The sequence below is a fragment of the Protomyctophum parallelum genome (assembly GCF_964188405.1).
Source record: "Protomyctophum parallelum genome assembly, chromosome: 10".
NCBI lineage: Eukaryota > Metazoa > Chordata > Actinopteri > Myctophiformes > Myctophidae > Protomyctophum > Protomyctophum parallelum.
The window spans coordinates 45,292,733-45,308,333 of record NC_139704.1 but is presented as its reverse complement, the minus strand read 5'-3'; the positions used below and the strand labels follow the sequence as shown (position 1 = coordinate 45,308,333).

Below are 15,601 nucleotides of genomic sequence, written 5' to 3'. Positions count from 1 at the left end.
ATCGCATGTCGCATTGTCACATCATTTACCACTTAAATCTTTATAATCCTAATAAGGAGGACATACACAACATCTTTCTTTATGCTCTTTACCAGGTTGTGGAGGAATAAAACAAAATGGGCCTTTCCAAAACGGTCTAGTGCAGTGGTTCTCTTGACCTTGTAAAACTTTTTCTATGCAAACTTCTAATCAATTCTTCAATCAATCAAATCAAATATATTCAAATAAAAATAATGAGACTGAGAGAAATCAGTAGCCTATATGTTCACAGTGCTTTAGGATCCCTTTCTTTATGATGTGGAGTTCCCTGCTCCATGCTCATTAAATGTAGTTTTTCATGTCGGCATATTTGGTTTATTCATCTCTGCATTAACTAAAAAAAGTGCCCTTCTGGGCACAGGTCTCCACCAGGATAGGAATGTAGGACATTGCAGGTTGCCTTCATCTGGTGGTTGGATAAAAGGGCAACAAAAGTAAACTAGAGAGACTGTGTACCAATTTGCGCGATGTTTGGACAAAATCTGTAGGTGTACTGTGCAAAAACTTGTTTTGCACAAAGCGGTCTCCTGGTGGCGCTATAACAGGCCGTTCTGGAAATTTTGGGGCAGAGGTTCATCGTTGGCATCCAGGGAGTGTGTGTGCAAAATTTGGCATCGACCGGGTTAACGGTGCCGGAGCTCACGGACACACACACACACGGACGGACGGACACACGGACGGACACACGGACGGACGGACGGACGGACGGACGGACGGAGTGCAAAACATACTCTCCCCCCATGCCTTCAGCTTGGTGGAGACAATAAAGAACAGCATAGCCTACATACTGTAGTAGTATGTCAAAAAGTGGAGTGATAGAATATTGTGTGCAGGGTGGCAGCATGGCCTCTAGGTGGTGCTATAGTGAGGGATTTTACACTAGATTGCAGGTTCCCAAACGTTGAAGCCCCAAATAGCCCCCAAGCCCAAAGCATCAGGCTTTACAGAACAGTGGCTGCAAATACAATACAATTAGCAGCTCTATGAATTTATTTTCATAGAGACCTTTAAACATTCATCTCACGGCTCTTGTGTTTTATGAAGCATCATAATTATGTCCCTGGACTTCAGAGTTCAAAGTCTGAGCTTCAGAAACAAGACTATAGACTAGTACAGCAACAGCTCAGCATGTGGACATGACGTCCAGATAGTGGACCTTCTGCTCTCGGTGGTCAGCTGTCCGTGTGGTCAGCTGTCTGTGTGGTCAGCTGTCTGTGTGGTCAGCTGTCTGTGTGGTCAGCTGTCTGTGTGGTCAGCTGTCTGTGTGGTCAGCTGTCTGTGTGGTCAGCTGTCTGCGTTGGCTTTGCTGTTTGCAGCAGCAGAAAAGGGTAAGATTAAGAAACACATATAGGCCTATGCATAGTTTCACACGCACGCACAAGTGAGCTTGTAGATCTGCTATTTAATTGCACCAAAGGGTATAGTTAACTTAAAACCAGCTTGTGACAGAATGCACAAACTGCACCTTAGATTGAGCAAGAAAATGTCATTCCCACACCCCCACACTTCACAGCAGGCTGCTACTGCCACCCTACTGTGCACGGCTTTAAGCACTATTTTCACCAACAGCTAATGACATGTTTTGTCTTAAACCAAAGCCTTTGTTGCCATTAATGTTTGTGTGCTATGAATTGTGGATGCATTAATGGAGATTATTATCTATACCAGGCTGTTTAGGTTTCTGTGTAGTGTTACTGCTGTGTTTATTGTGTGTTTCTGTGTAGTGTTACTGCTGTGTTTATTGTGTGTTTCTGTGTAGTGTTACTGCTGTGTTTATTGTGTGTTTCTGTGTAGTGTTACTGCTGTGTTTATTGTGTGTTTCTGTGTAGTGTTACTGCTGTGTTTATTGTGTGTTTCTGTGTAGCGTTACTGCTGTGTTTATTGTGTGATTCTGTGTAGTGTTACTGCTGTGGGGGGGAGGGGGGCACACAGCTGTGATATTGTCAAGTGGAAAAACTGCATGTCTGTCCAAAAACCTCCATTTGTTTTGTAGTAGTAAATTATCATTTAGTCACAAGCTCTTGCTAATATACTTTTCTTTTATTAAACATTTATAAAACACACAGGCACACTGAACCACTTTCAACGTCCTATTTTGGGCATGTCATTATTGTTATTATTTACATTTACTTTGCCCGGTGGTAAGCATAATAGATTAACTTATTTTTTGTTTAACGCTGTGGTGTGATCAAGCAGGACGTTAATTTACGAAAAAACAAGTTCAAATATGGAGATAAGCAATTCTCTCTCTCTCTCTCTCTGAGGGCGTGCATGGTGCATCAGGTTTCAACTGGATCTTTGGCGTTGTGGGGAAGTTGGCAGCTGCAGCTACAGGTGCTGATGCAATTCTTCTTGTGTTTGTGTGTGTGTGTGTGTGTGCGTGTGTGTGCAATTGTGCAATTGTGTTTGCACACAATTGTGTGTGCAATTCTTCGTGCGTGTGCGTGTGCGTGTGTGTGTGTGTGTGCGTGCGTGCGTGCGTGCGTGTGTGAAGAACGAGTTCATTTGAAAAGAGGGCCTGTACATCAGAAGCATGTTGAGCCCTGTGAGTAAATAGTGCACTCACAGTGTGATGCACTCAGTCAGCCCAAAGGGCCCTATTTTCCTCACCCCTTACCAAGTACATTTACACTCACAGTGTGATGCACTCAGTCAGCCCAAAGGGCCCTATTTTCCTCACCCCTTACCAAGTACATTTCAATACAAAAGGCTTTATTGGCATGAGGAAACATACGTTTACATTGCCAACGCAAAAAGTGGAAAAATACAATCAAAACTATATGTACAATTGAAAGACAGAATCTCCAATACATCAATTTCTAAGATCACTCGATGCACACAATGATAGTCTTAGGGTTCCATTTGATAACTTATCCCTAAACTTCTTTGCCTTTTCTTACTATAAAAAACCCATTTTGGAATAGTTCAAATAGACAATCTAAGCTCACAAAAAGTGTCGATGTAGATTGGTTGGTCGTCTCTCCTACACTGTGTCCTATACACTAAACTGTCTCCTACACTGTGTCCTACACTAAACTGTCTCCTACACTGTGTCCTACACTAAACTGTCTCCTACACTGTGTCCTACACTAAACTGTCTCCTACACTGTGTCCTACACTAAACTGTCTCCTACACTGTGTCCTACACTAAACTGTCTCCTACACTGTGTCCTACACTAAACTGTCTCCTACACTGTGTCCTACACTAAACTGTCTCCTATACACTGTCTCCTACACTGTGTCCTACACTGTCTCCTACACTGTCTCCTACACTCTGTCCTACACTGTCTCCTACACTGTCTTCTACACTGTGTCCTACACTAAACTGTCTCCTACACTGTGTCCTACACTAAACTGTCTCCTATACACTGTGTCCTACACTAAACTGTCTCCTACACTGTGTCCTACACTGTGTCCTACACTAAACTGTCTCCTACACTGTGTCCTACACTAAACTGTCTCCTACACTGTGTCCTACACTGTCTCCTACACTGTCTCCTACACTGTGTCCTACACTGTCTCCTACACTGTGTCCTACACTAAACTGTCTCCTACACTGTGTCCTACACTAAACTGTCTCCTACACTGCGTCCTACACTGTCTCCTACGCTGTCTCCTACACTGTGTCCTACACTAAACTGTCTCCTATACACTGTGTCCTACACTGTCTCCTACACTGTCTCCTACACTGCTTCTTAAGCCCTAACCGCACCAAATGGTGGAGACGGTTTTAGCGTTGTCCTGTTGCACGTTGACCCATGTCGTCCCAAGGGATTCAACTGGTTGAATTCAACGGCCCAATCGGGTCACCATGCAACTCCTCGCAACCGTTTGGACCCTTTGGTGTGGTTTGGGCTTTACACTGTGTCCTACACTGTCTCCTACACTGTGTCCTACACTGTGTCCTAAACTGTGTCCTACACTGTGTCCTACACTGTGTCCTAAACTGTGTCCTACACTGTGTCCTACACTGTGTCCTACACTGTGTCCTAAACTGTGTGCTACACTGTGTCCTACACTGTGTCCCTCTCAGCTTGCTGTCTGTCCATGTCTCTGTGCTGCAGGTGAGATAGGAGACTGGAGGAGGAGACCTGTCAGAGACCAGGTGAGATAGGAGACTGGAGGAGGAGTCCTGTCAGAGACCAGGTGAGATAGGAGACTGGAGGAGGAGACCTGTCAGAGACCAGGTGAGATAGGAGACTGGAGGAGACCTGTCAGGTGAGATAGGAGACTGGAGGAGGAGACCTGTCAGCGGACACCTGACAGGAACCAGGCTGGGAGACAAAGTCAACCAGCAGCTCCACTGTCAGTAGGGAACTCCAGGTCCAGAGGAAAGACATATTACACTTTGCTTTTTAACCACATTGAGACTATAGCAGGGCTACTTAACTTAAGATGGCTCAGGGGCCACTCAGCAACTATAGCAGGGCTACTTAACTTAACTTAAGATGGCTCAGGGGCCACTCAGCAACTATAGCAGGGCTACTTAACTTAAGATGGCTCAGGGGCCACTCAGAAACTATAGCAGGGCTACTTAACTTAAGATGGCTCAGGGGCCACTCAGCAACTATATCAGGGCTACTTAACTTAAGATGGCTCAGGGGCCACTCCGCAACTATAGCAGGGCTACTTAACTTAAGATGGCTCAGGGCCCAGGGCCACTCAGCCAAGGGCCTTATGCTAAAAATGTCAGTATTGTTTTGAAATGTTTACACATGTATTTTGTAACAGAGACTTCACGACTAGTCTAAAAATTAAGGAAACCCACAGTAAAAAGCCACATTTCCATCTATAAGGCGAAACCTCAATGAACAAAAACATTGTGATTAATGATGAAGTTACAAAATGAGTCTTCATTCACAACATGTGAAGAGAACAGATTATATCACTGATAAATATGAATAAATAAGAAAAGTGTTCAATACTCAATTCTCTTGGAACAAACTATGACAATAGCTACAGTAGTGAGTATAGGGTGGAAGTAGATCCTGGTGGGCCTTTATTAACAATTCTTATGTCTTTCTTTTGTAGCAGGATAAGGAAGGAAGGAGCAGTGCTACTCAACCCGCGGCCCGTGGGCCACATGAAGGAAGGAGCAGTGCTACTCAACCCGCGGCCCGTGGGCTACATGAAGGAAGGAGCAGTGCTACTCAACCCGCGGCCCGTGGGCCACATGAAGGAAGGAGCAGTGCTACTCAACCCGCGGCCCGTGGGCCACATGAAGGAAGGAGCAGTGCTACTCAACCCGCGGCCCGTGGGCCACATGAAGGAAGGAGCAGTGCTACTCAACCCGCGGCCCGTGGGCCACATGAAGGAAGGAGCAGTGCTACTCAACCCGCGGCCCGTGGGCCACATGAAGGAAGGAGCAGTGCTACTCAACCCGCGGCCCGTGGGCCACATGCGGCCCCTGATTAATGTGATCAGCTGCCGTTGTTATATAAAATAATACGGTTGTGGTGAGTTTCAAATGTGTCTTCAGGTTTTCAGGTAAATTAAATGATCACTTAATAATATAGATGATTTCTTCAACAGACATAATGCAAAATGTTTTGTGTTCATGTACATCTTCTCTGTCTAACCCTGTAAGACCCAACGTTGCAATAATACAACATATTTTAATTCATTCATTCATTCAATGATGTTCATTGCAATGCCATTGGTCATGATATTTGCATATAAATACTCCCCACAGAGGCTGGAATTCACACAAATTAAAAATCTCTGGACTCTGTGCAATTAAAAACAAAAAATAACCTATGACCTTTGTCGGTCAACAGAAATGTCTTCTCCCACGCTCACCTCCTCTCTCTGTCCAACTTCCCTCACCCAAGTGACAGGTAACGCCATGAAACTAGAGTGGCAGCGCCCCAGCCCCGGTGACACACCCACTACCGGGGCGGCGGTGGCTCAGGGGTAGAGTGCCTGGATGGTAACCGTAAGGTTGCCAGTTCGAACCCGGGCTCCCCCAGAGTTACTGTCGAAGTGTCCTTGAGCAAGACACTGAACCCCTAATTGCTCCTGATGTGCAGATTGGTGCCTTGCATGGTTTCCGCTGCCATCGGTGTATGAATGAGTGTGTGAATGGGTGAATGTAATGCACAATCTCTGTAAAGCGCCTTGGATAAAGGCGCTATATAAATGCACCATTTACCATTTATTTACCAGTGCCCATTAAAGTGACATACCTTACGTTACGTCAATCAGAATAATAATAATAATAATAATAAAACTTTATTTGTATAGCACCTTTCATGACATGAAATGCAGCTCAAAGTGCTTTACAGAACAATGGAGAATAAAAGAAAAGCAAGGCAACAACATTAAAAAACAAGCAGTAATGCAGTACAGTGAGGACAATAAAAGATCAATTAAAGGCAATGTTGTAGAAGTGGGTCTTGAGCTGAGCTTTAAAAATGTCTACAGAGGCTGCCTGACGAAGGTACAGTGGGAGCTTGTTCCATGCCGACGGCCCGTAGAAGCAAAATCTAATAGCACATTAGAAGGCAAACACATTACGGCGCATGAGGCCTGTTTTGAAACCGAATATACAAAAGATATTTCAACACTACTTTTCTTTCACTTAAAAGAGGAAACTGATGACAAAAAGATACAAAAAGAGAGAACTATGACTCATTTCGACTTCATGTTGACATACCCGTGGTGCAGTAGATCATATCATGGGGATGCGGTCCGGTACGCTCTTAACCTATTTAGACCTGAAGACATTTCTGCAAATGTCAGTTTTCTGAAAAGCCTGTTTCTATGTCAGTCATTCTTAAAGTTTTTCATGTCAAGGATGTCAAATATATGTAATTGGCCGCCGACCCCCATCTGAAAATATGTTGTTCCAGGGACCCCCATGAAGCAAAGATTGAGTAAAAAACGATCGCTCTGACAGAATATATATATATTCAAAGATTTGCACCACATTTTCACGATTTTTCAAAAATAGCAGACCTACAAGCTCATAGCGTGGCACTCGGAGCTTGTAGATCTTCTATTTTTCAATAGCTAAAGTATAACATAATTCTTAAAACACCAAAAGGGGTTCCCGCCCGTCACTACACCATTGCAGGTCCTTAGAAGGGTAGAAACTAAAATCACCCAGAGAATGTATCATTCATATACTGTACAGTACTATTCTGCGTGAATAAACATACAATTTCATAGCATACAGTAGATCACCCAGGTTTTATGGTTTTTCAATCCCCACACATGTGCATGCGTGTATGTATAAGTGTTGCAACACTTAAAATGTAGAATATGACATTTTAACGGTAATATCGTATATACGTACACGCGTGTGGGTATATGGATAGGGTGGCCTGGCTGGGTGTATGACTTGACTACCGCGGCCTGAATGATTCAGCCCTGCAGCCCTGCTGTGAGATAATGATCTGGACAACAGATGTCAATATGAAGTTGAGGATAACATTGACCACTTCTTGGTCATACTTCTCTCCTTTCTTTCGTAATCTTTTTTGTCATCAGCCGGACAGCTTGGTCATATACTTCTCTCTTTGTTGACGTTTTGTTAACCCAGTGGTGGAAAGTAACTATACATTTACTCAAATACTGTACTTAAGTACAATTTTGATCTACTTGACTGTATTCCAATTTCCAATACATTTACATCTACTCCACTACATCTCAGAGCCAACATTTGTACTTTTACTCCACTACAATTATTTGAAAACTTTAGTTACTAGTTACTTTGGAGATTTACATTTTGATTAGAAAAACATACATTACTGTAACCACTTCAACCCTATATACATTTCGACCATTTGAAAATAGCTGATCTACAAGCTCACAATGCGACCTCTCTTTTCTATTCAAATATGAATATAAACTAGAAAGGTCGCAATTTTGAAGAAATGCAAAGTGTGGTTGCCGCAGTCGCTTGCATAGGACCCTCCCACTAATTTTGCCAGCCAATTACAATGTCACGTCACCCCTGTGATCATGAATAACTACTTCGGAGGGGATTTATCTCCCAAAAATCATGTTTTTGTGACAAACGGTTACATTTCTTGCATTTGCGGCGCCCCCTATGGATGAAAATGGAAATGCTTTTGGAACTTGTTTGCTTGAACCACCCGCGGCATGCGATTCAAATTTGGAATGGATCGGACATTCCGTTCGTGATTTATGGCATTTTTGGTAAAATAGGCTATATATATAGGCTACTATATCTTCGGACGACGATTACGGCCGAACGATACGCACTACCAAAATTCTGCAGTTATTGTTTTAATCGGATAGGTCCGGAGACGGAGATTATGTGTGCCGATCACCCGTCCCTTAAAATACAGAATCGTCCCTTATTGAACCAATAAGGAACGCAGTTTGTTCCTTATTTTCCTGGAACCAAATGGACCATCAGAGTTAAATTAACATTGATTTTACAATATGAATTGGGGGTCCCAGAGATAGAAATGCCATTAAATGGGGGCCCGTAGACTAATGCATGTCAAACTGGTACTTGAAATTAAATGGGTTGAGAATCACTGCGTAAGAATCTTCTCAGTTTGATTGATTGATTGATTGATTGATTTATTAACAGTTTGCAGAATTAAAGTACATTTCAAGTACAACTCAATACAAAAAACTGTGAGTGGACGACACCATAAAGCATTACACTTGTTTACAATAGGGATTTGCACGTCTTAAGGACTGTTGGTAGGGCGTTCCACATTTAGGAGCAGAATGAATTTAGACACTTGATTGTGCTGAATCTGGGTTTGTTGAACTTTGTTGTGGGTGTTGACAATAAGGAGGTATTTAGACAGGTACATGCATTATCTTGGTGGTGTAGTGAATCTTGTGGACCAGACCCATTGCAAGGTGCTGTACTCTGTCGTCAACCCGTCAAAGTGGGCAGGGGTGAGGTGGGTTCGGGGAGTGAGGCCAAGTAGTAGCCTGACCAGTTTGTTTTGGGAAGTCTGGAGCCTTGTTTTAAGGGCCTTAGAGGTGCTGTGGTACCGTCCAGGAGTTGCATACATAGTCGAAGAAACCATGTACGAGGGCTCCTGTTAGAGTCTTCAAGGTGTTTTTGTTGACCACTGAGTGAGGAGATCCTGTATAGGAATCTTGTTCTTTGGTTTGATTTTTTTGATTACGTTGGTGGCCATTTTATCACCGGAAAGATTTACCTCCAGGATGGAACCTAGATAGGTAATTTCATCTTTTCGTGTTCTTCATGTTCAGTTAATTTTCAGTTCTTCATGAAAACTGAGATCGATTCGGTATGGGACCTTATATTATTTATCATCTTATTTATCTGTGTTTTTACAAGATGTCATGTCAGTAGTATTTCTAATACCTGCCCAATAGCCCACATCTTGGCTGCTGATGTGGGAATAGGTTAGCCTGCTATTTCAGTAGGCTATTATAGTTGATTGTTTAATAATGTTTTTAAAGTCTAATATAAATATGAATCAATATAATTAAATATTGTGCCCATTTAAAGAACCGCTCAGATTCACAATCTCTTTATGTCGTTATGCTCATTTGGAAAACAAAATTCTACTTAAAAAGTTGAGCATAGAGTGGATAGCATACCATAAACAATAAGTTGAAGGGAAACTTCAACTTATTGCTTCAACTTATTGCCGGCCTTGCGTAAAGAGTGTCCCTTAATTATTTCAAGATCTCAAAGGTGGCAACCCTAGGCGTGAGTAAAGCTATGGACCAGAGCTACATCCCTACCTGCTTTCTCTGCACCATTTAGTTATTGTTTTAATCGGATAGGTCCGGAGATTATGTGTGCCGATTTTTGTGAGATTTGGACAAAATCTGTAGGAGGAATGGACGTGAGGGTTGCCACCCGTCCCTTAAAATACAGAATCGTCCCTTATTTTAGAATTAAATGATGCGTCCCTTATTGAACCAATAAGGAACGCAGTTTGTTCCTTATTTTCCTGGAACCAAATGGACCATCAGAGTTAAATTAAAGGACAACTTTAGTTTTTTTCAACCAAGGTTCATGTTTTAGGTTGTTATTAGAGAAACTAAAAGGTGAATGTTCATTTTCTTTCATTTGCTGCTTTCTTTCGTTTTAGGGATTTTAGCAGTTTCTGACAGGGGGGGCGGGGGCATTCGAGCATGTTGCTAAATATGTATATTGCCGGCCTTGCGTAAAGAGTGTCCCTTAATTATTTCACGATCTCAAAGGTGGCAACCCTAGGCGTGAGTAAAGCTATGGACCAGAGCTACATCCCTACCTGCTTTCTCTGCACCATTTAAGGCCGTTTCCAAATGATAAAATGTAAAATACCAATATTATTATGAAGAAAACAAGATGTTAAGACCGCTAAACCAAATAGAATAAAGTTTATGCGTTGTTTATGGCTTCTGAATGTAGGTCTTTTTAACATGTAAAGTCTATGGAGTGTTTATGGCTTCTGAATGTAGGTCTTTTTAACATGTAAAGTCTATGGAGTGTTTATGGCTTCTGAATGTAGGTCTTTTAACATGTAAAGTCTATGGAGTGTTTATGGCTTCTGAATGTAGGTCTTTTAACGTAAAGTATATGGAGTGTTTATGGCTTCTGAATGTAGGTCTTTTAACATGTAAAGTCTATGGAGTGACGTCACGTCAACAGGAGTGAGGACTTCAAAATAAAATAACACATAATTATGCTCCCAAAACGATCTATTGCACAAAACATTACAAAATAAAAGTGTAAATAAATAATATGGCATGTGAGGGATCTTTGGTGGAATGCATTCATTCACTTGTATATCTTATATACCTGCTATATACATTTTGACTAAAACCTGTCAGCTCAATAGAATGTGTCGTTATTTGTCATTGAACTTTTATTTAAAATCGTTGGTGATGGTGTTCTTAAAACTGGACTGTTGTGTGTTGTGTAACTTTAGAGAGATCATGACATGATAGCAGGGAAACTGCATAAGCGTGTGCGTGTGTGTGTGTGTGTGCATGTGTGTGTGTGTGTGTGTGTGTGTGCGTGTGTGTGTGTGTGTGTGTGCATACAATGTGAGCTGTCAAAATAACAGTGGTCATCGTTTAGGGTAGTGAAAATAGTATAAGAGGTCAAAAACCTGCAGGAAGAACTGAAGTCATAAAGGTACAGATGGCTGTAGCGAGGCATTCTGAAAACATTGAGGTCCAAAATGGAGACCAAGACGGTACAGATTACGAGAATGACACCACCGTCACTGCAAGAAGAACTAATGTAGAAATGTCTGGAGAAGGACATTATGAGAGTCTTGATCTGCACAAGATAGGCGATGCCGTCTATGGAGATCTACGGACCAAGAAGAAGCCGTCTGGTAAGAGATATTACTAAAAAAAGACTAAAAATCATATACAAACACGTTTTAACCTTTTAATTTAAACCATAGGTTCTCCCACAGTATGTATATGTGTGCATGCGTGTGCGTGTGTGTGTGTGCATGTGTGTGCGTGTGCATGTGCGTGTGTGTGTGTGTGTGCGAGAGAGAGAAAGAGAGAGAGATAGAGAGAGAGAGACAGTAGCAAAGCCCCGAATGCCAAGATAAAATAGCATTCATGCTCGCATTACATCTTATGTCTATTTGTGAGTTCTGACTGAATTAACATAATTCAACATTAAGTATTTATTTATTTACAATATAACCAACTTAATAAGAATCAAACAAACAAACAAACAATACTACAGTTCTAAGGTGGAGTGTGTTATTCAGTAGATCAGTAGTGTAAGTGAGTGGATGTGTGGTGGGTGTAGTGTGGGGTGTTGAATGGTGCAAAGATGCTGCTGCTCTCATGGAAGGAGAGAGAGCATTTTTTTGTTAGCTTTTTTGTGGATTAATTGTGAATTAATTGTTAATTGAAATTGTGAATTGTAATTCACTTGTCATCATAGTTTTGTCCTCATAGTTTTCTGTCTGAAATGGTTGGTCCATAATTTTGTTGTCAGTACGTACGTATCTTGTGAGAGCTCCGTGTGGGAGCTGTTTAAAATTGGAAATGGCAGGAGTAGTCTTCACCAGGCTGGTGCAGCTGGGAGACAGTGTTGTATCTGTCAGGCTGTAGATGGTTGGAGGTGTAGATTTTGGTATTATCCTGTCTAGTATGCGAGGGTTTTATTCAGGTTGGCCTTATTAAAGGGTACTGAATGACTGACTGGATTTTGTATGTTGGATCAGAACATGTTGTGATGGAGTGTCTTATGTTGGACAACGTGAACTGTATTTTGTCATTTTCAAGTCTGGCCTGTTTGTCTCGTATCTACCTTATATCCCTGTTCCTCTATTCTTAAATGCTTTAAGAATACCGGTAATCTTAGTTGCTGATAGAAGGCCTGGTGTGTGCTGGGTGCAGATTGAATTGGTTGGGCTGAAATTAATTTAGAGTAATTGTCTTAATGTTGGTTTATAGTTATCTTATGTAAATTATGTCTGGTACGTTGGTTACATTGGTTTGGTTAAGTTGGTTTGGCAGGTGTATGGTTCGCGCAGATTCCCATCCTTAAAAATAATAAATGATGAATTGACTATATAGCACTTTTGTGTTATTGCTGATTGTTAAAATGTGTATGTCTCTGTTTGCGTTGTGGTAAACTGGTCACTGGTGTGTCAAAGCTGGCAGCTTTAGATGGTGAAACGTCATGCCACAGTGTGGTAGTTTTATATGCTGGGGGGGGGGACGATAGTCTCGGCTGGCCTTCCGCCTCTGAGATGGGGAGCTCCAAACAAGCTGGTGCTGTTGTGCATTAGGGCTAGAGCTGACAGGGTTACCTGCCCCTCAGCCAGATACTGCCACTGTTAAAACTCTTTTGACTTCAGCAAGCATATAGGTTGTGCTCTATTTTGTATTTGTATTGGTTTGCTGTTTGCATCTAAATTGGAGGGGTAAGTCTGCGCAAACGGTTCGGTTTGGTGTGGGAAAAACAAACATCAGACAAACAGACTTTGGTCACATTTTTGAAGTAATATTATTTTCTAAGCTAAATGACCCAAATGTTTAATGATATTTTGGTTATTGGATGAGATAGTGTCTCGGTCCCTTAAGGGTCCTCGCTTTGTAGGGGAAGGGTGTCACAGCCCCTGTAGTTTGGCCTACTAGGGCCTGTGTGGTTTGAAAGGTAGGCCTAGTCTTGTGCTTCCCACAGGTCCTGCCCATAGAGTATTAAAAGGATAGAGACTAAACTGGCGCGAAGCTCCGCCCCCTCCGCTATTCATGTCAGTGGAAGTTGCTCAGTGGCGTTTTGAAGCACCCGGAAGGCTGCCGGAAGTACCGTCTATTTCCGCATTTTTTTGCTGATTCAGCATTTGGGCACCAAATTTTGGTGCCCAAATGCGGAAGTGCAGCTGGGCTTTAACATTGAGCGCTCGGTTGCACGGGGTTTCCTCGTCAAGAATCCACAGGTCCGCCTGTTACCTCCTCTTACCACTAGGGCCCAGCGCTTCAACATTGGAGTGCCTAGCTGGCCCCTTGGTCCTGCCGAGTTGCTGATCAGGTGCATTGGGAGCACCTGGCCATGCAGTGTTCCCAAGGTGCACTATAAATGGCTGGGCGTTGGCCACGTTCAGTCTCTCTCTCCTTCCATGAGAGCAGCAGCATCTTTGCACCATTCAACACCGAACACTACACCCACCACACATCCACTCACTTACACTACTGATCTACTGATTAACACACTCCACCTTAGAACTGTAGTATTGTTTGTTTGTTTGATTCTTATTAAGTTGGTTATAATGTAAATAAATATTGGTTTGTGCACTTTTAAACAGCCGTGTGTCTTCCTCCTTTGTTATGGCCCAAGAGCCAGGTCATAACAATGTGTGTGCGTGTGTGCACGAGAGAGAGAAAGAGAGAGAGAGATAGAGAGAGAGAGAGACTGTAGCAAAGCCCCGAATGCCAAGATAAAATAGCATTCACGCTCGCATTACATCTTATGTCTATTTGTGAGTTCTCTGACTGAATTAACATAATTCAACATTAAGTACATAATTGACTAAAAATCATGATAAGTGCCATTTTCATTAAACCAATCAAGGACACGGACAGTAATAATCAAGATAGTTACCATTTGTTAACTTGTCAATAGTTCAAGCCTCTCATCCTTGAAAGCTGTCTACATATATGTATGCTTTTCCAAAGAATGTGAGAGAGTTGAAGCCGAGGACAGTTATAGAAGTGATTCACTTTATGTGTGTAAAGTTGCCCGAACAGCCAAGGCTCCAAGAACAGTCAGTCATGCAGTTTAAGGGTCTTTATTTTCCCCCAAAACTCCTCCACCAATAGTCCAGACAATAGTTCAGTGCAATAATGCTCAATAGCACACGGTAGTACAGACAACAAAATAAAGAAAGGACAAAAAGATAAATAAATACTTGGGCAACACTCCTTAACAAAACCCAACCAGGATTAGAGCTCCCTTCAGGCTGTACCCTGATCACACAAGGCCCTGTAGCTCTCCCTCAGGGATGTTATGTGTCAATGCCCACATCCAACTAACTAACCTCTCTGTCCCTGCAGCCTCCCTTAAATAGGAGTGGATCCTACCACAGGACACAGAATCAATTAGCACCATTTCTTCTCAATAAATACTTCCAATATAAATACTTCCATAAATAACAGCTTGAATACAAGTAACCTAAACATTCTAAATAATGTGTTACAATTAAACAAGTATAAAACAGAATGAACACTCAATGACAATTACTCCACGCATCAAGAGAAACACCCCTCTCCTGCATAGCACTTGGCCCCTTCCTCATCAAGGGAAATGCCACCAGCAGTGCAGGAGAGACAACTAACCAATCAGTGGTTACAATTTCAATAAAGGTTAAAACAATAGTCCTTGCCTGTTATAGGAAACAGTTTCATGTGTATATATATATAGGGCACGGGTTGCCCCGTGACATTTCCCCCCCCTTCAGATGACGCCTCCTGTGGCGTTCTGGAAAGGAAGTCTTCTGTAACTTCTGCACCTTTCCTGCGCAAGGTGGAAAGCCACATTGCCACGAACACACTTGAGCCTTGTGTTTGTGCCCAAAGTCATTCCACGCACCCGTTTTGGCTGAATTGGCTGCTCCTGGCATCTCTGCTGCTGCTGATCCTGCTGCCACTGCCGATCCCTCTCTGCCCCCAACCGGCCGCACTGCCCCAGCACGCCCCTTGGCTGTGCCCTGGCTGCCGCAATGTCCCTTGGAGCTGGTCGAGCTGGTGGTTGAGATTGATGCATGATGAATGACCCAGGCCGCCTGGCCTGGTTGCAGAACTCGCCCCTCGGGAAGTGGTCGTGTCCATCCTGGGCTGGAAGCCTTCGCGACGGCCCCTCCCTGTGGCACCCTCTTCCTTCGATAGCTTGGCTTGCTGCTGGTGGTGATGGTTCTGGAGGCATCCTGACCTGTTCCTACTTTTCCGCTGCCACCACATGTGAAGTTGCCCGAACGGCCAAGGCTCCAAGAACAGTCAGTCATGCAGTTTAAGGGTCTTTATTTTCCCCCAAAACTCCTCCACCAATAGTCCAGACAATAGTTCAGTGCAATAATGCTCAATAGCACACGGTAGTACAGACAACAAAATAAAGAAAGGACAAAAAGAT

General features: G+C 42.8%; 2 protein-coding genes across 2 annotated transcripts in view; both read left to right on the top strand.

Moving 5' to 3' along the window:
- Positions 1-2,310: 2,310 nt before the first annotated feature.
- On the top strand, positions 2,311-5,956 carry LOC310865845 (uncharacterized protein; the record flags this gene model as incomplete). Its single annotated transcript, XM_083775055.1, has 3 exons — positions 2,311-2,373; positions 5,071-5,468; positions 5,871-5,956. Exons 2-3 carry the CDS (start codon positions 5,123-5,125, stop codon positions 5,954-5,956), a joined length of 432 nt encoding a protein of 143 aa, XP_083631181.1. The 5' UTR covers positions 2,311-2,373; positions 5,071-5,122.
- A 5,292-nt stretch (positions 5,957-11,248) lies between these two features.
- Positions 11,249-15,601, top strand: part of LOC310865844 (complement C1q-like protein 2) — a gene marked incomplete at its 5' end in the record, with an annotated part of 275,737 nt that continues 271,384 nt past the window's right edge. The window contains one exon of the mRNA XM_083775054.1: positions 11,249-11,339. Within this exon, the coding sequence (XP_083631180.1) occupies positions 11,249-11,339 (91 nt within the window). The remainder of the gene's footprint in view (positions 11,340-15,601) is intronic.